The 24,000-nt window shown below is 41.6% G+C and overlaps 1 protein-coding gene across 1 annotated transcript in view; it reads right to left on the bottom strand.

The window, feature by feature from the left end:
• The window catches only part of LOC122542626 (ras-related protein Rab-8B), a 74,388-nt gene that overhangs the window by 12,816 nt on the left and 37,572 nt on the right, over window positions 1-24,000 (bottom strand). Inside the window, exon 2 of the mRNA XM_043680605.2 lies at window positions 6,565-6,625. Coding sequence (XP_043536540.2) covers window positions 6,565-6,625 — 61 coding nt within the window. The remainder of the gene's footprint in view (window positions 1-6,564; window positions 6,626-24,000) is intronic.

Here is a 24,000-nt window from a genome sequence, read left to right on the forward strand (position 1 = left end):
GCACTGATTTCAGCTTGCGTCTGCCAGCAGCATTATTACAGATAACTGCACACCCAGCTCTGAACTCTGGCAGCCAGTGAGGTGGGAAGGGGCTTGGGTAATGTCAGGGGAACATTTGCAGGTGATTTTGGGTCAATGGTGGGTCTAGAGGCTGGAGCTGGGCGAGGCATTAATGAATTAGTTCATTTAGTTGACAGCAGCAGGGTAGGGAGTGCCACAGCAAAATTCGCTGTGCAACTGAGAGCCCAATGGTCAATAAAGCATCCCCCCAGGCATTCCTCATCCGCCACTGAATCTTTTTCAAACAAGAGAGATGGTCAAGGCTCTAATGTAACTGTTAGGTTGTTCGGATTCTTTACTTTTCAGTCCAATTTTTCACATTGGCACCATACATGTCTCATATGCTAACGCTAATAATTTCATTTGATTGTCTCAAACTGGTCCTACAACCACTAACTAGAAATTCCAATAATAATGAAGTGTTGATTACAGCTGAAGATAGATACAACCCAGTTTAGTCATTCAGAACGCTGGAAACGTTTGCTCAATTAGTGAGCTGATTACTACTGATATGCCCACTTTGTACAACATTCCAGTGTCAATATTTATAAGCATTGTGTGAACATACAGGTTGATCAAAACTCCAATTATGGGACTGATTGCGTTAATGGACTACACCAGAGGCCAGAACTAATGATCATGAATCAAGAGTTCCAAGGCCGCCATGATACCAAGGCAATTTAAATAACACTGGAATAAACCGCAGTCTCACTTATGATGACTACAAAATTATCAGGATCAGCATAAAAGTATATAAGGATGCCCAATTATCTTTTAGGAAAAGTAATGAGTTGGACCGAAGGGTCTGTTTCCATGCTGTACATCTCTATGACTCGGTAATCTGCCATTTTACCTAATCTGTCCTATACAGGATGCCAAATCTACAGAAATGTGATCGACTCTTAACAGCTCACTCAACTGGTTGAGCAACCCACTCAGTTGTATCAAGTTAGAACAGAAATGAGTCTAAAAATAAAACAGTATTAAACACCTGGCATTGGTCAAGGCACCAGATGCAACAAATTTGTACACTACTCAGTCAACCCTGCTAACATCTGGAAAACACAAGTCAAGCAACAAGATAGTGTCACACTCTCAGAATGATAGAGACCCTTCGGTCCAACTCATCCATGCTGACCAGATATCCTAAATTAATCTAGTCCCATTTGCCAGCATGTGGTCCATATCCCTCTAAACCCTTCCTATTCATATACCAATCCAGATGCCTTTTAAATGTTGTATTTGTACCAGCCTCCATCACGTCCTCTGGCAGCTCTTTCTCGACACACACCACCCTCTTGAGTGAAAAAGTTGGCTCTCAGGTCCTTTTTAAATCTTTGCCCTCTCACCTTAAACCTACACCCTCTAGTTTTGGACTCCCCCACCCCAGGGAAAAGACCCTGTCCATTTACCCCATTCATGTCTGTCCTGATTTTATAAACCTCTCTAAGGTCACCTTCAGCCTAAGCTCACGTCCTCTTCACAACTCACTTTCCTAGCTATCTTTGCCATCAGCAAATTTAGCTGCCATTGAAATCATTTATATAAATTGCAAAGATTTGAGGCCCCCCACCAGCTCCAGTTTTATATCAATCATGCCCACCTAAAAAAGGCCATTTATTCCTACTCTCTGCTTCCTGTTAGCCAATCTTCTATCTGTGCCAGTATATTACGTCTTACAGCCTAAGCTTCTATTTTCCGTAATAACCTTTGATATGGCACCTTACTAAATGCCTGAGAAACCAAACACAATACATACACTGGTTACCTTTACCTATAGCACAAGTTACTTCTTCAATAACTCCAATAAATTAGTTAACTATGATTTCTCTATGAAAAAACCATGCTGCCTCTGCCTGATTACCTTAAAATAGTTAACATCTGTTATTATCAAGGATAATGGTGCTAACAGAGCACACTGAAACAAGAGGAAATTCAGTCACTGAAAGAGTTTAAAATTGAGACTTTGGTGATTTTTGGAAAGGCTGCCTGCACTTAAAGCTGACAAAGCACTGGGACAGATGAGTTTTTGCTTTAATATGTTCACTTGTGGGACGTGAATGTCACTGGCTGGGCTAGCATTTATTGACCATCTATCATTGCCTTTGAGAAGATGCTGAGCAGCCCTCCTGAATCACTGCAATTTGTGCTGGAGGTATACTCATGATGCTGTTAAGGAGGGAATTCTATGAGTTCGTCACTGTTCCTTTGGTGTCACTGGGACATGTTTCCAAGTCAGGATGGTGAGTGCATCCAAAGTTACTAAGGGAAGTGAGAATGGAAAAAGCAGAAGCGCGACAATCATTTTTCAGTCTTCCTCAACCTCACAGATTGCCCCAGAGGACTGGAGAACTGTAAGCATTATCCCCTTGTTCAAAAAATGGTGCAAGGATAAATGAAACAACTACCGATCAATCAGTTTAACTTTAGTAATTGGTACATTTCCAGAAACAAAAATTCAAAACAAAAGTATTCATTCATTTGGGCAAATTGAGGTTAAGGAGAGCCAGGATGAAAGGAAAATTATGTTTAACACACTATTAAGCTCGTCTGAAGAGAGATATAGAAGGTTGATCAGGGCAGTGCTGCTGATATGGGATACATAGATTTCCAGAAGACACTTTACAAAGAGCTGCATAAAAGATTTTGTGCAAAATTATAGCTCATTGAATAAAATGGACAGTTGCAACATGGATACAAAATTAGCTGACTAATAGCAATAGGGAGTAATAGTTGATCGATGTTTTCCATGCTACAGGATGCTTTGTAGTGGGTTTGTAGTTCCTCAGGGGTCAGTGTTGGGACTCTTGCATTTCCCAGTTTATGTTAGTGATCTAGACCTTGGTATATAAGGCATCATTTCAGATGTGAAAAGTGTGGTGCTGGAAAAACACAGCAGGTCAGGCAGCATCCGAGGAGCAGGAGAATCGACGTTTGTGGCATAAGCCCTTCTTCAGGAATGCCATTCCTGAAGAAGGGCTTATGCCACAAATGTCAATTCTCCTGCTCCTCGGATGCTGCCTGGCTTGCTGTGTTTTTCCAGCACCACACTTTTCAACTCTAGTCTCCAGCATCTGCAGTCCTCACTTTCTCCTATCATTTCAGATGTTACAGGTGATACTGATTTCCTTGAAGAAGAGATGACTGAGAGGAGACCTGATAGCATTAAGTGAGATGCTTGGTTGGAGAGGTGACACAAACACAAGTCATATGCCTCCTTTTGCACTGTAACAACTTGTAACAACAGCCATCACCAATGGTGGCTTATTATCACCACTACTGACCCATCCATGAATAATATAATTAGAAAGTTGGACAGTCATACGTTGTACAAAACCCAACATAATAGAAAATTCTATTCCATTTTATCCTAATTGATTTACTCATCATGGAAATAACATTCCCTTCTCCTTTGTCAGTCTTTCATCAGGGATTACTTGTTCCTTCTCCTGTCCAGACACAAAAGCATTTCAGCTGGGTTTGTGTAATTATCACCTCAACGCTGGGCAGGTTGACAGGAAAAAGATACCACTCTCGGACTGCCTCAGTCATCACCAGATTTGAAGGATCTTGCAAAGACAGTGCTGCAGGCACTTCTGCAGTGTTTTGAAGAGCTTGCAGATAATCAGTAAATAGGAGTGCAGGGTCATTGTGACCCAGCAACCCAAGACCTTACTCTCTGGTTCAAGTACCACTATGTTAAATAGAATAGATTTAAAACAAATCAGCTCAAATCTAGCCCTGCTAAAAACTAGACATCCATGAGGCATTTTAAGCCATCGACAAATTGCACTGCACCACAATCTGTAACCTCATGACTGGCATATTTCTCAATCTACCACTGACAACAAGCCAAGGAACTAACCTTGGCATGCAGGAAAATATACCTACAAGACATAGCTAAAATTGAGATGTCAACCTGAAGCTACTGCACAAGATTACATACGTGATGGACAGTGGAAGTAACATATTACATAAAGTTATTCCTCCTGCAACCAGATCAGATAAAACTTTGCATCACTGTGACATTCAGTCATGAATGGGCATAGACAATGAAACTAAACTACTAACAGGAGGAAAAGGCTTCATATCATCATGATCCTCACTGATGGTGAAGTTCAGCAGGAGTGTATTTAAAGACAATACTGAATCATTCACAATCATCCTCAGTAAGATGCATCGAGTGGATAACTCATTTCTGGAGAAAATCTTCATTCACCTCAGGGTTAATTCACTCGATGTGACATCCAAAACAACTCAATGCACTCGATAAGCAAAAAGCCTGACAACATACCACCTGTTATGTGGAACAATTCTGCTCAAGAATGAGCTGGACTCTCAGCCATGCTGAGATCTTGCTGCATTGAAAATGTTTGCTCTAACAAATAATCTCAAACAGTTAAAGTCACTTTTTGTTCCTCTGAGATGTGATGAGGACATATAAAAGCCAGTGCGGTCAACTATGAGATGCTAGCAGAGAAGGCAGAAATTATCCTTGGCTTATATTAACAAGTTTTGCGAAAAACCGGATTACTGGATTAGAAATTGATTACCAATCCTGGCAGCTTTCTATGATCAGGTAGTTCAGCACAATCTAAAAACCACCCAAGTTCTTTTGGTCATTAACTATTAACTGCTTCAAGATGGAGGGATTTTTCAGATTTGCTTTATAAAGGCATGTAAGCCTCTCACATAAGCCCACAAAAAAAGGTTGAGGGAGTTGAATCAAAGCCATCTGCACCATAATAAACCATGATAAAGTTATGAACAACTGTCACCAACAAAGCAGAACTGCCAAGTGTTAAAGCGAAAATTAAACAGATATATATATAATAATGACGCACAGAGACTATCCATGTCAGGAAACAGGGCAAGGGCAATTGTGCTGAATGTAGACAGCCTGTTAGACTGTGACAACACCTGTATTAAATGAACTCTAACCCTGAAAAATTCCTAAAAACTGAATTTTATATTTTTACTGTCGCTAGATCAAGCGTAGTGTTAAGCAAAGACAAATGTGTCGTGCTCAAATATGACAAGAAAATTTTACTGGTGTTATAAGTTGGTTGATAAACTGTTTATAATGTTGCATTAAGACAGTAATAATTTTTATCTTTTAGGAGGTGGTGTTACAAATGCAAGGTTTCATATGATGACTGCATTTTGGAGCGTTTCCTGAATCAAAGGTACAATGGAAGAATGAAGAATTATATGATCTACAAAGAGTATGACCAACTATAAGCCTGTGCAGATTGGTTACCATGGGTGCTGGGAGGCTATGGGAATGCACATGCTACAGTTCACATCAGAAAACAGTGGTCACAGTAGCTGAATGGACTGAAGAGAATGTTTGACCTTGAGCCAGAGGGACAAAGAGAGATCACACAAAGATAAAAGGTCACTGCTGGTCTGTTCAGCAGACTGGGAAAGGCTGGAAGGCCTGAGTGAGCCATCAAGGACTGAACAAGGAACATTCCACACGTTACACTAAGCGAGGTATAGCTGGAAGCCATCTGAGTACCCACAGAATCAGTTTTGATTTGGGGAGGGAGGGAGAGAATGGAGTTAAATGTAAAGTTGCTCAAGGGAACCAGATCTGGCCAGCAGAGGTTGGTGGTGATGGATGCTGCCTGACCTGCTGCGCTTTTCCAGCAACACATTTCCATCTCTGGTGGTGATGGATGCCAACCAATTGGGTCCCCATTCAATGAACCTTTTCCAATTCATTGTGACTCCTGCTGCCAACTGTCAACAAGTCTGGTACAGGTGTGCATGTGCATTCTGACCCACAGTGAAGCTGCATGTACAGCTGCTCCTGACACCTTTCTGATTGGCAGCAGGAGTTTTGATCTATCAAAGGCTATATCTTGTCACACTGTATTGGAACATGCAATGTAAGCATTTCCCATGGGAATTCAAACAAGAACATTCAATATTTATGTACAATTCTGTCAAGTGGAATTATAACGCTGTAGCATCTCAGTGCACTACTGCAACACAAAAACCTTATGTTGGCAACAATTCCCCTCAGATCTGAATCTGTGATGGGACTCCTATCTCAATGAGCTTTCATGTAAGGGCTAGACCCAGTGTCACTTCATTTGACAAAGCAGCGGCACTCAAAAACCTTTTGTACTGTAACCTGGTATCATGTGACTTCTGACCCAGTCCAACACCGAAACCTCCACATCATAGATCCAGTGTAAAAGCTTTGTGCAGATAGCTTCCACAGACACTGGGCAGCTCAACTGGTCATTGCTACAGCCAATGCTTCAAGCCTTCTGTTCAGTGATTTCTTTAAATATTTTATTTACAATACTTTTGTTTTTTTTTAAAACCAAAAATTGTCTTTAATTCTGTACAGCTGAAATGAAGAATCACGTTTACTAAAATTACCTGAGCAATTTCGATGTTTTAGCTGTTTTTAATTCATGATTCTGATCAGTAAAAGCAGTGCTTGATTCAACAGACAAATTTAACGTAATGCAAATTACTAGTACTCACCATATCTGTAACTTGATTTTCTTCCCATCTAGCTCTACTGTTCGTATTTTGAAATCAATTCCTGTAAAAGAAAATATCAAATTAATTGGGCATGTAAAATACGCATCAACAAAAGGAGCCTTCAGTATAGGTTTTTAAAGTCCATTTCCACTCCTCTCCCCTGTTGAAGTAGATTTGCTCCATGTGTAAACTTTAACAAAGACAACCTGGCAACTTGCTGTAACACATAAGAGAAACAGCGTGGAGATTTAAGTGAAAACCAAATTGCTCTACTGTCAATAACCAGCAATAATTAAGCATTCAAAATTATAATGATTGCTTACATCATAAAATGCTCTGTTAATCAGAGTCTGGATAAAGCACAGAATATCTTGGAGATTATGAAACTGTTACCTGAGATTGAAGGTGGCTGAAATGTGAGGTAATAACAAACAGTCAATAGCTTTCAAACTTCACAAGCAGTCAAATACGATTACTGGCAGACTATTCGTCCCTTCGCTACGTGAGCACGCATAGCTCAGGTACTGTATTACACTATGAACATTTAAGGGAAGGATTCCTTTTCATGTACTTCCTGTTTCTTGCTCCAACTAGACCATGTATCAATCCATCCAAGAGTGGTAGCAGCTTGCACACAAACTGGAAGATAGCCTTGCTGTCATATCTGTCATTATTGGCAGTAGGGGAGCTCTTATTCGGCGACCTGGTCAACATTTATCATTCAAATCAACAACATTGAAGATGGTTTGATCCATTGTTCCAATGCGGCATGTGAGAACTCATATGCAAGTTAATCAGCAACTTTGCCTCAAACTACAATAATGATCTAAGTGCTTAATTGGCTGTAAAGTCCTTTGGAACATAAAACATTACAGCGCAGTACAGGCCCTTCGGCCCTCGATGTTGCGCCGACCTGTCATACCAATCTGAAGCCCACCTAACCTACACTATTCGATGTACGTACATGATGTGTATAAGTAGGGTTAATGATAGGTGCTATTTCCCTAGGATGGGGGATTTCAAGACTGGGGAATACATTTTTAAGTGAGAGTAGAGAGATTTTTAAAAAAGGACATGAGCACGGTTTGCGTATGGAATGAACTTCCAGGGGAAGTGGCGGATGTGGGCCCAGTTGCAACATTTAGAAGTCACTTAGCTAAGTACATGAATAGGAAAGGTTTGGAGGGATATGGGGCAGGAGAAGCAGGTGGGACTAGTTTAGTTTGGCATTATATTTGGCATGGACTGGTTGAACCAAAGGGTCTGTTTCCTTGCTTTGTGACTCTGTATCTGAGGTGGTCAAGATTTAGATATAAATATATTGGCTTTGACTAATAGCAAGTTCAATTCAACAGTTTATAAATTTGATTTGTAGTCTTTGATCCAGGCACATATGTGGACGTCTTACCACTTACAGTTACACAACTTTAACGAAGTTGTGACAAGCTACAATCATTGCTGAGTCCCAGGATTTGCAGCTACCAAGTAATCAGTCTGTTTGACTCAACAGCTAATCCTTTAATTATATGTTGACTGAGGTTGGGTGCAAGAATTGCCATAGTTTCTGAACAGTTTTCAATGTAAGGAAAAAGAAGTGTTTCCAGAAAGCATGAAAACATACCTGCCTGAGTTACTGATAGCCACAGTGACATCCTCCACTAACATGGAATCAGATTTTCTTTACACGCAGATAACATCCAATTCTACTTCTCCACCACTTCAGTTGTGCAAACACAACTGTCCCGTCAGATTACTCAGGCTGCTACTGTTTGACCTCAAGATTATTACAGGTACTATAGAAATTCAGGTCTTTTCAGATTTGTGACCTTTCAATTGACACTTTCTCTTGCTCTGATCAGCAATGTCTTTTGAAGCTTTGTTCATATGCATCAGGGAATACCAAACTGTAAAGATGTGTGGCAGGGTCGATCCAGAGACCCAGATAACGTTCTGGGGTCCCAGGTTCAAATCCCACCATGGTGGATGGTGGAATTTGAATTCAATAAATATCTGGAATTAAGAGTCTAACGACTACTATAAATCAATTTCCAATTGTCAGAAAAACCAATTGGTTCACTAACATCGTTTAGAAAAGGAAGTCTGCCATCCTTACCTAGTCTGGCCTATATGTGACTCCAGATCCATAGCAATGTGGTTGATTCTCAACTGCCCTCTGGGCAATTAGGGATGGGCAATAAATGTTGGCCTAGCCAGAGACGCCCTCATCCTGTTATTGAAGAAAGAAAAAAGAACACAGGCAGGAAAATCCCAGTCTTATCCCTCCTCCACCCAGAATTAACTGGTCTCAACAATAACAGCATTGAAATACGGTGATGGGGAAGAGTAATTGGCAGGAATGCAAAAGATGACCATCAAAATGGTCACCTCTCCATGAACAATTGGATCATGTGACCTCATTCACCAGCAAAGGTATCCCTTAGCGAGAATGTGTCTGTGCTTGGGCAGCCAACATTATCGTCCACTCATATGCAGACACAAGCCCACTTCCGCGCTCACCAGCATACAGCCGCCTAACAGACAATTGTGCCGCCGAGACCTGGGATTGTAGGCTGCCAGTTGAATAGTGTGATCATTCATCTGTGGGTTCAAGCACAGCAGGAGCAGCATTTCATCTTTAAATTAGCCCCTATGGGAACAGCACTGTTCAATTCGCTACTCTAAGTGTATCCTGCTCCTGCAAAGGAAAGCCAGCACATTCCTCCACTTTATTTATCACTACGAGTGCAAGGGTTACTCTGAAGGAAGGGAACACTCAATTAGCCACAAGCCCTCAAATGTGCAATGCCTCAAGTCTGTCCAGTTTGTGCAATCACTACAACTACATTGGCAGTGCCATCTTTGTGATAGGCAGCTATTATCGCTACTCCATCGCTGAGCAGTGACATTACACTGTAATGTTATGCTTGTGCATGCATGCTTGTGGCAGCATTTCACAATAACTGGTAGAAGGGAAAGAAAGTAATCACCTCAATTCAAGCAATAAGAAAAAGCATCACAGGTATCACAGAAGTGCAAGGTGTGTAGACAACTCAGTCAGGGGAAGCTTGAAACCCAAATCTTATTAAATAATCCCAGACTTACTAAACATTCAAGTATTTTCAATTTTTATTTTGGGAAGGGGGTTGGCTGGGGAAATGGGAACAACAGAGAGTTGAGGAACCGAAGATCAGTTATGCAATAAAACAGGTTTGTGTTTGACAAGAGAGCTGAGGTGGTGCAAACTGATAAGAATAGATTTATATGGGAGTATCATAGAGGGCCAAAATATGGTGTTTTACATTATCACTGGCCTCATACTGTTCCACTGACTCTCAAAGATAAATGTCTGTGACAATAAATGAGTTAAATGGGAGCAACAGACAATACACGTGCTAATTACAGATAGAAGAGACAATTGATGAACTGTATTATTTCACTCATGACTACTCTTTGCATTTGTATTTTTCTGAAATATTAAGATGTTAATCTCTTCCGTTTTGCCCTTTTCAGTTTTGAACATGAAATGGGGAGACACAATAATTCCTTTTTTTTAAACATGACTGAGCTGATTTCAATAGAAGTGGCTCAGCAATAAATATAAATTCTGTACTGTTTCATTTGCTGATTAGGATAAACTCAAGAGCAACAGCAATTGTGTATGGTTTGAGCGTCCCAGTTCTGTCAAGTCATGCATATAACAACCATTTCAGGTCCAGGAATCCCACACACGTATAGACCATTTGGGAACAACCCTAATGTCAAAGAAGTGTACTAAAGGAAGGTAGAGGTAGTGAGGTGGAGAGTTTTAAGTTGGGAATTCCAGAGTTCAAGACATGGGAGGTTAAAGGCATGGCTACCATAGGCAGAAAGAAAGAAATGTCAAAGCAAGAACTACTGAACACTGCTGGTCTGTGCATGGGGTGCCCTGTAGCATAGTGAGGCAATTTTCTTTAGCCTAAGTAGATTACATCATTTTGCTATGCAACTACTATACATAGTCTTAATACATCCCAAAGTTCAAACCTTCTGTCTTGGTCTATCCCACAATGTCAGCTGACCCGAACTTGCAATTGCAGCTCATCTCAATACTTTTTTGCCAAAGTTAAAACCAAGAGGCTTTTATCCCACTAGTTTCAGCTGGTCTCAAGGTACTGGAGATGAAACATCAATGCAAACATGCATTGCAGCCTCTGGTCTTCCCTTTCACCTAATATTTTATATTTTCAGGCTATTTAAAGGAAAGCTCAAAATTAGGAGCTTCTGACTGGTAGAAAGATCTTAAATAATGAAATCATGCATAGACTTTAACACTGCACCACACAAATTGTGAAAAGATTAGTATTTGACATTACACAGCAGTAATTCAATGAAGTCACCCACATCAAGTTAAAAATCTGTTCTATTGCCATTGAATATATTTCAAGATAATGGCCATTCTCCTTACACTGCAGACATTCTTTATATTGTTGACAAGCTATTTCACAGCATTCCCACACTGCTGATTACCAAAACCAGTGCAAGTCACAAAGGTCGAGTACAATGATTTACAGATTTGACTGAAACTGCACAAAGGACAAGATGCAGAAAACTATTTCTGTTACGAATGCTTACAAAGAAACTGTTAGAACAAGTCCCCAGAAAACTCATGACAGTCAGCTGTTCTGCTATGAGAAGCCACTGTGTTCTCAATTCTCAACATTTTCACAACCCAAAATGATCAGCTGTAGTATGTCATTGCAAGCGTGCCACATCATTTCCCTCAGAGGGGTCGCAACCACCTTCCTGCTGCTTCAGTTGGACGTTTCTTCCCCCATTGTGAAACATCCTACTTCCATACGTGCAGCACAAAATACAAATCATCATCTTTTGGGCTTTTGTTTGAACCACAGGGAAGAGTTGTCATAGAAATTACTTTGGTAATAGAAATGCATCAAATCGTGTCACAAGTTATTGTGAAATGAAGAACAAAGTTTAAGATGGGGCAAGCCTTCTCAAGTAAGGAAAATCCATTTGCTCAATACTTTGGTGCCTTACAGCAATGCATTTATACAGTGAGTTTTGTCACAACAGGATGCTCCAAAATATCCCATCACCAATTAATTCTTTTTGAGATGAGCTACTGTTCTAATGCAGTATTGAATTGAATTGAATTTATTGTCACGTGTATCGAGGCACAGTGAAAAGTTTTGTCTTGCGAGCAATACAGGCAGATCACAGAGTAAAATAGCATAGATAATAAATTACAGATAAACAGCGGCAAAAACAAAAACACAGGTACAGGTGAATGTAAGAGTTTGAGAGTCCATTCAGTATTCTAACAACGGTAGGGTAGAAATTGTTTCGAAAGCAGCTGGTGCGTGTGTTCAGGCTTCTGTACCTTCTCCCCGATGGTAAAGGTTGTAGAAAAACACTGTCAGGGTGAGATGGATCTTTGAGAATGCTGGTGGCCTTTCCTTGACAACGGGCCTGGTAGATGGAAGCTAGAGATGGGAGGTTGGCCTGTGTGATTGTCCGGGCCGAGTTCACCACTCTCTGTAACCGTCTCCGATCTTGAATGATACAGTTGCCATACCAGGTAGTCATACATCCAGACAGAATGCTCTTGATGACGCATCTATAAAAGTTGGCAAGGGAATTCGCCGTCATGCCAAATTTCCTTAGCTGCTTGAGGAAGAGGAGACATTGTTGGGCCTTTGTGACCAGTGCGTCCACATGAAGAGTCCAAGAAAGCTTGCTGTTGATGACCACTCCCAAAAGCTTGACACTCTCCACTTGTTCCACCTTGTGCTGTTAATGTGTAGGGGAGCATGAGTAACACCCCACCGAATGTCAATGAGTTCCTTGGTTTTGCCAGCATTGAGAGCTAGGTTGTTCTCAGTGCGCCATTTTTCCAGGTCTTCCACCTCCCGTCTGTAGTCTGTTTTGTCACCATCTGTGATTTGGCTGACTATGGTCATGTCATCAGCAACATTGTAAATGGCATTAGTCTGGTATTTGGCAATGCAAGGAAACCAAAGATAAGATTTTTCAAACTAAAATCATTGGTTACAACTCAGTTGAAATATCGTGGCTAGTTCTGCACACTAGACTTGGGTCTTAAAATGTCAAAGTCTTCCAGAGGGTTTGGAGAAGACAGACTGAAATGATATCAGGAACAAGGGACTTCAAGTGACTGGATGGAACAAATGCTGACCTAGCCAGTGTCCTTCATGTCCCTTGAACTAATATTTTTTTAAAAAGGAGAAAAGCCCAGGGACCTCTCCTTGCATCCAAGTAGAATAAGGGAACAAGGATTGTACATGGCCCCTGATTTTTGTACTTATGAATGCTGCCCCATACAGAGATGCTATTTTAAAGACTTGACATACGAACATTTCCTATACTTCCAAACAGTTGCTTTACATGCTTTTGGGGAGACAATGCCCCAGAAGTATTAATCCAGAAATTCAGCTAATGGTCTGGGGAGCTGGGATCAAAATGCCGCCATGGCAGATAGTAGAATTTGAATTCAATAGAGAGTCTGGAGTTAAGGGTATAATGATGACCATGAAACTGTTGCCGATTATTGGAAAAACCCATCCAGTTCAATAATGTCCTTAGAGAAGGAGATCTGCCATCCTTACCTGGTCTGGCCTACATGTGACTCCAGATCCACAGTGATGTTGTTGACATCCAGAGAAGACACCCACGCCCCATGAGTGAATTAAAAAGAAAGTCTTTCATTGTGTTCCAACTTGCGAGTGGGCTTCACAAATGAACCCAGGGACTGGCTGTAAGGAGGAATGGCTTCCTATGGAGAATTATCATTACACTACAGAATACGCAGTTAAAGTAATTGGGAAAGGATTCAGAGGCAAGATGAAGAAAGCTTTTCGCTTTGAAAAGATATAACTGCAGCAAGTGCATGCAGTGCCTGAAAGGGAAAGGTTCAAGATAGACATTCAAAAATTATCACTTGGAGGAAAATAGGCAGAAGTGAGAGAGTAATTAGCTATCTCTTTCAAAGAACTGGCAGACACAATGGACCAAAAGGCCACCTTCTGTGCCATATCACCCTTAAATTCTCTGAAATTAGACCCCTATGATTACTAACCGATTCAAAGTTAAGAAACTGAAAACGATTTGTCTCACATTAAACATCACCCACATCTTTAAGTGAAGCCTAAGTAAAATATCCAAGGAGATTCTTCCTTACCTGGCTAGGATGGAATATCTTTTTCCATTGGTTTAAGCCGTGAAAAGTATTTTATCTGCACTCAATCCACCAGTTTTCACAAACCAAACTCTTATTTGCTGGATTATGAGCCCAGGCCTGTGGATCACCTGCCACTAAATAATTTCGAAAGAGTGTAGAAAGAGAACATTGTCAAGTTGGCTAAGTTCACAGGCACCTGGTAGATGAATTTCAATGCAAAGAAATGTAAGGCAATGCATTTTGGTAGAAGGAACACGGAGACAATACATGCTCAAGTGGTACAACTCTGAGGGGAGTAAAGGAGCACAGGATTTACATACACAAATCTTCCAGCTCAGCGGGCAAACCTACATCCACATGCACGATGCTCTGAAGATGGCCAGGCAAGTTTAAACAGTTGTTAATAAAGCCTCATGGGATTCTTGGGTTTATAAATAGAGGCCTAGAGTATAAAAGCAAGGAAATGATGCTACACTTCTACAAATCATTGGTCAGACTACATTTGGAGTAATGTGTTCAGTTCTGGGCCTCTTATTTAAGGAGGGATATTAAAGCCCTGGAAAGAGTTCAAAAGAGATTTACTAGAATGATACCACGAATCAGGGATTTTTGATACAAGGAAAGGTTAGAGACATCAGGCTTCAGACTGTCAGAGAGAGAGAGAGAGCGAGCGCGAGCTCGGAGTGAGATGAGGAGAACCATCTTTACTCAGTCGTTATGGTTTGCAATGCACTGCCTGGGAGAGTTGTGGACAGTGATTCCTTATGAGATTTCAAAAGAGAGCTGGATACATATTTAAAAGTTATGAATTTAAAAGGGCTACAGCAATAGGGTTGGAGAACAGGACAATTTGGTTGGCTTTTTTGAACGTCAGTACAGATACAATAGGTCAAATGGTCTACTTCTGTACTGTAAAATTCTACAATTGTAAGATTTGAAAAAATGGATTCAGAGATGAGGGACTTCAAATGCATAGTGGGACTGGAGGTGCTGAGGTTGCTTTTCTCAGAAATGAGAAAGTTAGGCGGAGGAGTTTTGATAGATTTTACTAACAACCTACAAACAAACAAGCAATTTCTGGGCTGTGAGAAAGCTGCTGAAGTGCGGATCTGATTGCCATTCTTACATACATGGACATGGACAGACCTCCTCCAGAGTATTACTAATTCTAACAAATTATATAGTCGGGCCCACTATATGCAATTCCATTTCATGCAAAAGTCACCAAAGATTAAGATGACCAGGCAACCATAACCCAACTCTTCCTCTGCTCTACCTTAGCACATTTTCCAAACCCCAAACTCAGGTGCTTGCCACATTGATATGTTTCTATTGTATACACCATTGTTCTGAACTACTCTGATAACAATGGAATAATTCAATAATATGAGCCTTACCCACTAGCAACGAGAAAGGACGTACAAATATTATGCAGAGCTCCCAAACAACAATTCTACAGTCGTATTTCAGCTAACTCTACACTTAGAAATACTGGATAAATACTTCCAAATAAAAAACTGCAAATCAGGAGAACAGGGAAACATTGCCAAATGTTGGCAGCCATCAAACGGACGAAGCCAGATTCTGCTAGATACTCCAATGAAGAACAAAGAATAATCTCCTTCCTATTTACCTACAAATGGCTCCACACAACCTAATGTAAACCCAGAGGTCATTTCCAAGCCTAACTGAAGTAGCTCTTTCCTCCTCCTCCCTCCAAATACAGGGACACTTGTGCTGTACTTATTCCAATAAATCACAGTCCACTGTCCTCAGTCTGCTGAAATTCCAATTCTACACACTGTAATATTACATTTGCAATCAGAACACGAAATGGAAGGAATAGGAGAACATATTCTGGAAGTACTTCAGAACTATTTTATTGACTGTTGTGCCAACAACGTAATCTGCTTTTGCTGTACTGAGATGTTTGGGTCCAGTTATAGAAGCAGCTGAATTGGTTAGTATACTTTCACTTTAATGGATGGCCACAAAGCGAAACAGGAAAATCTCAACTTTTGCTCTAAACTTGAACAATCAAATTCGAAAAACCATCTGTACAAGTTGCAATAGCTAGGATCAAACATGTTAATTACAACTAGTACACATTTGAAATTCCTGGCAAGAAATGATGAAATTACTAAAGTGCAATGTCTCAATGAGTCAAAAGCTTGGCACATGACTGCTCTTCTATGAATCCCAATAAGCCTATAAATGTGGTCTACATTATTCAAAATACTACATTGGGGCATTCATTATATGACTTGCTGATTTTCATATTCAAATACTGAATTTAAAAAATACAGTAAAACAAGTGTATGCCAGAGGAAGTGGCGGAGGCTGGTACAATTGCAACATTTAAGTGGCATTTGGATGGGTATATGAATAGGAAGGGTTTGGAGGGATATGGGCCGGGTGCTGGCAGGTGGGACTAGATTGGGTTGGGATATCTGGTCGGCATGGACATGTTGGACCAAAGGGTCTGTTTCCATGCTGTACATCTCTATTACACTATGACTCTAAAATAAGTCTTTATTCCATTTGTTCATCATTCACTATGCATTAACCTTGAGAGTGATCTTGCAAAACCTGGCAGTTAGCACCATGTGAAAGTTGAAGGCAGCCATTCTCATCCTTGATGTGGAGGGCTGTTGCTGGACTGGGGTGGCTAAGTTAAAAATCACACAACACTAGGTTACAATCCAACAGGTTTATTTGGAAGCACTTCCCAATAAACCTATTGGACTATAACCTGGTGTTATGTGATTTTTAACATTCTCATCCTTGTGCTGGCTGAGAGAATGCTTAGGTATTGAACCATTCCAATGTTATCCTTGGCTTTCAGAGTGATGGACAAGCCACTCTTTTGTAATATTCATTTTCTGTATCATGCCAGAACTTTGCACTTGCTATACCAACTTCATCTTCCCTCTGATCAACAAAACTTAACTTTGTCACAGCTTTGCCACAGTCTTTCTAAGTTACTTCACAAAGAACACCATTCTGCTCCCACCGATCTTCGGAGTTACATAACCACAAGGTAGAAGAAGCTGGTTTCCTTACGCCACAGAACCATCTCTTTTCAGATGGATTTCAGCATTATTTTTCTCGTGAACCCTGACAAAGGTTCTGCTAACCTGTATGGACCACCACAGATCAGTCAATCATCGATATTGTTCTATGGCTTTTGCTATTCTAGCAGCAGGAACAGTGGATAACTTTGACACAAATTGCACTTCAGGTCATTAGCGTTTAACACAAAGTACCCTGTATTTCAGCCATCTAAGAGTTATCAACTCAAGTCATTAGAATCTAGTCCTAGGCTCTCAATGAACCACACCAGCACACAATAAAACAGAGTGAGAAACATGATTTAACTTATTTGATGCTGCTCCAATCAAAACATTATATCTTCATGACTGCCAGATTAGAATTTACATGTATACATCTGATGATCAATTCTGATTCAGTATTCAATACACATTTCAGTGAAATATGTTTGATGACTTTATTTGGATGGGACTTTTGAACTGAACATGAGTGGTTCAGTGGTTAGCACTGCTGCCTCACAGCACCAGGTTCCCAGGTTCGATTGCAGCCTCGGGTGACTGTCAGTGTGGAGTTTGCACATTCTCCCTGTGTCTGCGTGGATTTCCTCCAGGTGCTCTGGTTTCCTCCCACAGTCCAAAGATGTGCAGGTCAGGTGAACTGGCCATGCTAAATTGCCCATAGTGCTAGGTCAATTAGTCAGAGGGAAATGGGTCTGGGTGGGTTACTCTTCGGAGGGTCAGTGTGGACTGGTTGGGCCGAAGGGACTGTTTCCACACTGTAGGGAATCTAATCTAAAAAAAAAGCCCAGGAGTAATGACATCCATTCACAAAGTAAAATGTTATTACTACTGAACGCTTAATCTGCTTAGTGTGAATTTATGACTTTTCCTGAAGCTGACACTCACTGTGGTTTAACTTTCGACAGATAGCAAAATCTGGTAAAAAGTAAACCTGGTTAACGTAACTTGGATGAAATATTAATTTACAGAGTACAAAGCTAAATTGGCTAACAGGATATAATATGACAGCAGAGGTGCAGGAAGTGGTAGAATGTCAATTTGACTCAGGACATAAATGCATCTCACCACTTCCTGTAAATGCAGCTTATAGCTGTATTATATTTCCAACTCATACCCTCTGCAAATCTCTCAAAAGCCCATCCCACATTACTGTGAGTAATTCAGTCTATTTTTAGACAAAAGCTTGTTACTGAAAGATTTTGCAGATAAAATTGTGAAAACTTTCCAACAGCAATTTTAAAGCGAGGTTTGTTCACTGTGAATAATCGAGATCTGATTTCCGAAATTAAGCTAGTACGTCGCTGATGCCTTGATACAAGTTGTTCCTTTCAGGTGGCTAAAATCTGTGGCAGTCATATTCCTCTCCTTTAGGTTTTCTTTTAGGATCTAACTTGAGTTTTGGAATTCTGGCTGGCTCTGCTGGTATCACCTATGCCAATCCTCCTATCCCTCTCACAGAACTTTGCAGACACATATAAATCAAAAAGAGAGACTTCTACCCTCGCTCTGAGCAGAATTTCGGTGGAGAGGTAACACCTATTCTAAGAAGTCCTGACGAACCTATTCCAACAGTCACTGCATCAGAGGTCAGATCAGTTTTCCTTTGTGTGAATCCAAGGAAAGTGATGGGACCAGACAGAGTACCAGGCTGTGCACTCAGAGCACGCACAGATCAACTGGCAGAGGTCTTCTTGGACATCTCCAACCTCTCCCTGCAGCAGGCCACTGTCCCTGCCTGTTTCAAGATGCCAATATCATCCCTGTGCCTAAGGCGGCTCATGCAGCATGTCTCAATGACTACCACCCAGTGAGCCTAACTTCGATGGTCATGAAGTGCTTTGAAAGACTGGTCATGGCATTATTCAACTCCAACCTCCCCACGACTCTTGACCTACTTCAATTTGCCTGTCGGACCAACCGATCCATGTCAGATGCCATATCACTTGCCCTTCACTCCTCCCTAGAACATCTTGATACCAAGAACAGCTGCGTAAGAATCCTACTCATTGACTACAGTTCAGCCTTCAACACTATTATCCCCTCGAGAGTGATTACTGAACTTAGTGACCTTGGACTAAGCCCCACTCTCTGCAACTGGATCCTCTGTGGCCTGTGGGTCAGGAAACTATCAGAGAAGACTGGGGACAGTATTTCACCCTCACTACACTCAACATTGGAGCCCCCCGGGGGTGTGTACTCAGCCCCCTACTGTACTCACTGTATACCCACGAGTGCGTCACCAAATACCAGACTAATGCCATTTACACGTTCGCTGATGACACCACCATAGTCGGTTGAATTTCAGATGGCGATGAAACAGACTACAAATGGGAGGTGGAAGACCTAGAAAAATGCGCACTGAGAACCTAGCTCTCAATGCCAGCAAAACCAAGGAACTCATTATTGACATTCGGCGGGATGTTACTCATGCCCCCCCTACATAGTAACAGTACAGAGGTGGAACGAGTGGAGAGTGTCAAGCTCCTGAGAGTGGTCATCCACAACAAGCTTTCTTGGACTCATGTGGATGCACTGGTTACAAAGGCCCAACAATGTCTCTTCTTCCTCAGGCAGCTGAGGAAATTTGGCATGACGCGAATGCCTTTGCCAACTTGTATAGGTGTGCCATCGAGAGCATTCTGTCTGGATATATCACTATCTGGTATGGCAACTGTACCATTCAAGATCGGAGACTGTTAAAGAGAGTGGTGAACTCGGCCCGGACAATCACAAAGGCCAACCTCCCATCTACAGAATCCATCTACCAGGCCCACTGTCAAGGAAAGGCTGCCAGCATTCTCAAAGATCCATCCCACCCTGGCAATGTTTTTCTACAACCTCTACCATCGGGGAGAAGGTACAGAAGCCTGAACACATGCACCAGCTGGTTTCATAACAGTTTCTACCCTACTGTTGTTAGAACATTGAATGGACTCTCAAACTCTTACCATTCGCCTGTACCTGTGTTTTGGTTTTTGCCGCTGTTTACCGATTATTTACTTATCTATTCTATTGAATTATGTGATCTGCCTGTATTGCTCTCAAGACAAAGCTTTTCACTGTGCCTCGGTACACGTGACAATAAATTCAATTCAAGAGAGAAGGGAAAAAGCAGAAGAAAAACATGAAATGTAACTCAAAGCAGTTGTGAAGACAGACTGATCCTTAGCTCTTATAAGATCATAGCAGGTATAGGCCATTCCACTCTTCCAACCTGCTCCACCACTCAAATCAGTTTGCGGTCTTAATTCAATTTTCCAGCCTGTCTCTAGATTCCCTGCGGATGAATCTGTCATACATGGCTGTGAATATACCAAATCTTTTGGTATCTTTAACATCAACTTCATAAGGCATGCAAGGACAACACTGAGAAACTGTAGCTCGGGTGCTCGTTGTTGTGGTTCTGTTCGCCAAGCTGGGAATTTGTATACAAAGTTATACAGGAAAACCACGCACACAGACCAAGTCCTAAACTACGAAAGCAACCACCCCAACACACACAAAAGATGTTGCATCAAGACACTGTTCAAAAGGGGCACAACACACTGCAGTACACCAGAACCGCAAAAAGAGGAAGAAGAACACCTCTACAATGTATTCGCCAAAAACGGATACACCCGTAATTTTATCAACAGATGCCTAAGGGAAAGACAACGGATGAGGACATGCCACAACCCAAAGGACTAGCCACACTACCATACATCAAAAACATTTCTGAACTGAAAGCCAGACTACTGCGACCACTAGGACTCATAACAGCACACAAACCAACAGCCACTCTCAGACAACAACTCACCAGAACGAAGGACCCGATACACAGCATGAGCAAAACCAATGTAGTGTACAAAATCCCATGCAAGGACTGCACAAAACACTACATAGGACAAACAGGAAGACAGCTAACGATCCGCATCCATGAACACCAACTAGCCACGAAATGACATGACCAGCTGTCCTTAGTAGCCACACATTCAGATGACAAGCAACATGAGTTCGACTGGGAACACTACTATTATAGGACAAGCCAAACAGAACAGCCAGGGAATTCCTAGAGGCAAGGCACTCATCCACAGATTCAATCAATAAGCACGTTGACCTGAACCCAATATACCGGCCACTATAGCGGACAGCTGGAACTGACAACCGGCAGCGGCAGGTACAAATCACTATAAATGCCAGAGGAAACATCACAGATGCGTTTCACAGGAGGCTCCCAAGCACTGAGGATGTCACCTAGACAGGGGACGAAACGTCTGCAACACAAATTCCCAGCTCGGCGAACAGAACCGCAACAAATTCAAAAACAGCCTAAAAATGTCAAGTGCTCCTCCTAAACCTAATTTGCACTCTTTCCTATGATAAATGCAAATAATATTGCAAATCTAATAATTTATACCTCGGAACATATTTGATAAGCTACAAATTTACACTGCCACAGAATTTGCACCAGGGTTCTTAAAGGTGAAACACGCTAAAACAGAAATTGGAGAAACTCTGGCAACATATATGGAGAGAAAGCAGAATTCAAGGGGGTGGGGATGAGTGGATAAGTGCTGAGGGAGCCTAGAGAGAAAGAGAAAAAATGGTAGGCAGACAAAGGGATTGAGATAGTAAGCCAGGGAAGGAAAGCAGCAAAATAGGTGATATGCGATCAATGAGTCGGCAAAAATGCTCAAAGCAACCCATGTCATGACAGGAATTTGGTTGTGGGGTAGTTAATAGACATGGAAGGAGATAGTAATGCAATAAAACTACTGAACTCAATATTGAGTCATGAAGGCTGTAAGATCCCAGGAAGAAGACGAGGTGCTGCTCTTCTAGCTTGCATTGTGACTCTTTGGACCACTGCAGCAGGCCTGAGACAGAGATGTTGGCCAGGGAATACAGTGATCTGTTGAAGTGGCAGGCAACAGGAAGCCTGGGGTCTTTTGTAGATACAGAGCGCAAGTGTTCTGCAAAGTGATCACTCAGATGAAACACAATGTCTATTTCCCACCCCTATCCCCGGTAGAATTGGTTCGTGGACTAGTGACCAGTTTTCTTCTGCCTGCCAAGAACGATATGATCAATTCTTAAGCAGCTGAACAGCTTGGATCTATGAACAAAATACAAAGATCTCTACCAGCCCGGGTGCTCTCCCTGTGCTCTGCAGTTAAAGCCACTTCAAGTTTCAAGAAAACCAGTTTATCTTCCCTCCAGAAGTTGTTGTAAGTTTTTACTTTTAATTAATAAGTCAGGGACCTTTTATTAGTGATCCAGCCACCATGTGCCTCTTCAAAAAATCCAGAGAAAGAAAATCAGTAGCAGCATTTTGACCAGCACAAGGACCAGCTCAGCAGATCCTGTCAATAGAGACTACTGAACCATTTTTCCTCCAACTACAACATCTATGTTTGCGTGTACATGCATTTATAAGGGAATTAGAGTTTTAATTAGTCATTATATGCTGAGTGTTTGTAAGTGTTTACTTGTAGCCACAGTCTAATTACTTGTAACAAAGTAATTTTCATTCAGTTCAGAAACCTGGCCCATGCTTCGTCAACCTGGGTCTTTAAGGAAGGCAAATGGACGAATTCTGCTTACTCTTTAAAATCATTAACTTTTGCAACGATTCCAGAGATAGCAAGGCTTGACTTCCAGCACGCACTGAGGTTCGACAGGGAACGCACGATCAACCGTGTAAGATGTAACGCAGGGCTGACATTAGGAGACCCTTTATATTGGATCAACAAATGAGATCGGATTTCAGGCAGAATAGAATATGGAACAGTATAGCACAGTAACGGTCCTTCGGCCCGCGATGTTGTGTGGGCCTTTTATCCTACCCTAAGATAAAATTAACCCACATACCCTTCATTTTATTATCATCCATGCGACTATCTAAGAGTCGCTTAAATGTCCCTAATGCATCTGACTCTATTACCACAGCTGGCAGTGCATTCCACATACCCACCACTGTGTGTAAAGAACCTACCTCTGACATCTCCCCTAAACCTTCTTGCAATCACTTTAAAATTATGCCCCTCAGCAATTTCCACTCGGGGGAAAAAGTTTCTGGTTACCCACTCTATCTATCCCTCTCATCATCTTGTACACCTCTATAAAGTTGCCTCTCATCCTTCTTCGCTCCAATGAGAAAGCCTTAGCTCCTTCAGCTTTCTTCATAAGACATGCCTTCCAGTCCAGGTAGCTTCCCAGTAAATCTCTGCACCCTCTCTAAAGCTTCTACATCATTCCTATAATGAGGTCACCAAAACTGAACACAATATTCCAAGGGTGGTCTAACGATGACTTTATCGAGCTGCAGCATAACCTCACGGGTCTTAAACTCAATCCCCCTGATAATGAAAGCCAACACACCACATGCCTTCTTAACAACCCTATCAACTTAAGTGGCAACTTTGAGGGATCTATGGACATAGACCCCAAGATCCCTCTGCTCCTCCACGCTGCCAAAAATCCTCTCTTTAACCCTGTAATCTGCATTCAAATTCAAACTTCCAAAATGAATCACTTCACACTTTTCCAGGTCGAACTCCACTTGCCACTTCTCAGCCCAACTCTGCATCCTGTCAATGTCCTGCTGCAACTGAGAACGGCCCTCCACACTATTCACAACTCCACCAACCTTCGTGTCATCAGCAAACTTACTTAATCCACCCTTTCACTTTCTCGTCCAAGTCATTTATAAAAATCACAAGAGCAGAGATCTAAGGACAGATCCCTGTGGAACACCACCAGTCACCAAACTCCAGGCTGAATATTTTCCAACTACTACCACCCTTTGTCTTCTATGATCCAGCCAATTCTGTATCCACACAGCCAAATTTCCCTGTATCCCATGCTTCCTTACTTTCTGAATGAGCCTATCATGGGAAGCCTTATCAAACACCTTGGAAAATCCATGTACACCACATCCGCTGCTCTACCTTCATCAATGTGTTTTGTCACATCCTCAAAGATTCAATAGGGCTTGTGAGGTATGTCTTGTCCCTCAGAAAACCATGCTGACTATCTCTAATCAAATTATACTTTCCCAAATAGTAGAGACAAATCCCCCAACAATCTCATGCAGCAAAAGAAGGGGCACAGGATAATTCTGATGATGAACTAAGGTAATCTGGGTTGCCTGGCTTCAGTGATGCCATGGCATTTTGTCAAGTCACAGCA

Source organism: Chiloscyllium plagiosum, unplaced genomic scaffold (assembly GCF_037043375.1).
Source record: "Chiloscyllium plagiosum isolate Xiang-an unplaced genomic scaffold, Cpla_swu_hap1 HiC_scaffold_42, whole genome shotgun sequence".
NCBI lineage: Eukaryota > Metazoa > Chordata > Chondrichthyes > Orectolobiformes > Hemiscylliidae > Chiloscyllium > Chiloscyllium plagiosum.